The following is a 2,229-nucleotide window of genomic DNA, read 5'->3' as shown; positions in this document are numbered from 1 at the left end:
TTTTTTTTTTTTTGCATTGTAATAGTGTTAGCAGCCTCATGTAGCAGGACCGTGTTGTGCTAGGCAGTATAGATATATATATATATATATATACATTGCACGAAATAAGAGCTCCTGACCCAAACTCTGTAAAACCTAAGTAAGATTTAGCTCTATTCCATAAGCTATCCTTAATCTTCTTCTGTGGGTGTTACCCAGGCACAATATAAACCTGTGCCATCTTCTTTTCCATGCCAAAAACAATATCACCCCATATTTTGAATCACACAGCACCAACATCAAATTTCTGTTACATCATATTAAAGTAGCCATTGTTTTAATCACAGCAAGGTAAATTGAGTCTTTGACATAAACTGTACCTTTCTGAAAGCTGCATAATTTTTTCAAATTCTCCTGAATGTTCAGCAACTACTACAAGGGCCAAAACTTTAGCCTGAAATAACAGGAAATAAAACTGTTATAGCTCAGAGAAGCAACTGTAAATCCTAGTGTAAATTTCTAACTTGGTAAAACCTCCAGGTTCTTTACTTGTCAGCTTTTGAATGATAACATTAAGGTAGGGATAGTTTATATGAAGTTCACTGTCCCATAGAAAATCTGATTTTAAGCTGAAGTGTTGGAGAAAAGATTTGACTATTATGTGTTTCCAGCTATCATTCACTGCAACCTGCACCACTGATACAAATATTTGTAGACGACGGAATGATCTGGAGCCAACAGTCAAAAGCAAGAGGTAATAAAAATAATCAGATTTTGAACAGTTCTCAAAAAATTCTATTTCTATTTTTCATTTTGAAAGGACCGGGCAGTTAGGTATTTCAAATTCCAAAACAAATTAAGTCCTACATTTTTGGCATAGCTTCATAATAAAAATATATAAGGACTAAATACATTAGGCACTGGAACATTTAAACTGTAGGCCACTGTCTCTTAATGACAACTGGATCAGGTTTTAATTAGCTTCAGAGGAGCTAGGTCAGGGCATAGGTCAATACTGAGTGAGTTTTTCCTGTCTAATGGCTATTTTGAAGGTCTCTATAACATTAATTTTTCTTAGTCCTTTCCAAGGGGAAATGACAAAGCAACATAAGTAGCATTCATCGGCAGCAGTCTCTGCAGACACGGAGGCTGAAGGACACTATCATTTCTAGGGCATTTCTACTGATTCTGAGTGCAGGGCTGAGGAACAGAAAAGAGTAGCAAGATGGTATGATTGCTACCCACACTCTCTCTCAGGGGTGGGAAATTATTTCGGGTGGAGTGCTGCTTACTGACTTTTGGCAAGCCATCGAGACCACATGACAGGCAGCCAGAGGCAGATAAATATTACTTTTCTAAATTTTTTAGGGGTCCCGCAAGGCAGATAGAATGGCCTGGTGGGCTGCATTTTGCCCTCCTCTACTCTATCTGCTATGATAAAGGACTTCAGTTGTCAGTGCAGTTTCTAAGATGATCGGTGTCGATATATAAAGAAGCAAGACTGAAAACCTAGTACTGCAACACACCCATACAGCTATGAGTAGTATGAACCTTTTCAGGGAGAGTGGCATAAAAGTCAAATAAATAAATGTCTTGCATTCAGAAGCTTGTCTAACTTTATGCATGTTGGTCCAATAAAAGATGAAGGCAGGGTAGATTTGCAGCTTATAGACTAATGGAAGTATGTGCAGGTGGGGGGGCAGGGAGGTTCGGGTGCATGTGTGCACACTATATCACGTGTGTATACATACACACACACGCTATATATTTATATGTATGTGTGCATGCGTGCTATATGCAAATATATATGAGACAGATTTTCTTGAGCATCTGAGCGCAGTAAGTTTCAGCTCACAGAAGCTTGTGCTATATCCATCCATCTAGTTTTGTTAACCTGTAAAGTGCAAGTCTCCTGTGCCTTCTCCTTGACCTCTGACTAGCAGGGCTCTCCTTATGTCTCTCTGCCCAAGACCAGCAGTCACCATGAGAAATCCTTGCCCCTTGCATGATTCCTGGACCCTCCAGGCTACAGCATCGCCTGGACACCACCATAGTGAGGCTAGCAGAAGGCAAGATTTCAGAGCAACAGCCTGGATCCAGTGAAACAGCTTCCTCAAGGCAGGACCTAGCTGCAGCAGGGTGGATGCTCACCACCCCCTGCACCAGCTGGGTCTGCTCCATGGGTGCATCATGGCATCCGCACAGGGTCCTGCAGCCTCCCCAGACTTGCACCAAAAGCCTGTCCTGGAG

At 41.3% G+C, this 2,229-nt stretch overlaps 2 protein-coding genes across 3 annotated transcripts in view; one reads left to right on the top strand and one right to left on the bottom strand.

Annotated features, from left to right (window-relative positions):
* Window positions 1-458, bottom strand: part of TATDN3 (TatD DNase domain containing 3) — a 29,866-nt gene extending 29,408 nt beyond the window's left edge. For both annotated transcript variants that reach the window (XM_019516437.1, XM_019516436.1), the window contains exon 1: window positions 360-458. In XM_019516437.1, the coding sequence (XP_019371982.1) occupies window positions 360-376 (17 nt within the window). In that variant the 5' untranslated portion in view covers window positions 377-458. The remainder of the gene's footprint in view (window positions 1-359) is intronic.
* A 1,196-nt stretch (window positions 459-1,654) lies between these two features.
* NSL1 (NSL1, MIS12 kinetochore complex component) overlaps window positions 1,655-2,229 on the top strand; it is a 22,599-nt gene continuing 22,024 nt past the window's right edge. Inside the window, exon 1 of the mRNA XM_019515902.1 lies at window positions 1,655-1,660. Within this exon, the coding sequence (XP_019371447.1) occupies window positions 1,655-1,660 (6 nt within the window). The remainder of the gene's footprint in view (window positions 1,661-2,229) is intronic.

This window comes from Gavialis gangeticus, unplaced genomic scaffold (assembly GCF_001723915.1).
Source record: "Gavialis gangeticus isolate Ggan-Ray unplaced genomic scaffold, GavGan_comp1, whole genome shotgun sequence".
Taxonomy (NCBI): domain Eukaryota; kingdom Metazoa; phylum Chordata; order Crocodylia; family Gavialidae; genus Gavialis; species Gavialis gangeticus.
The sequence above is the reverse complement of the archived record's forward strand: the minus strand, read 5'-3'. Positions and strand labels throughout refer to the sequence as shown.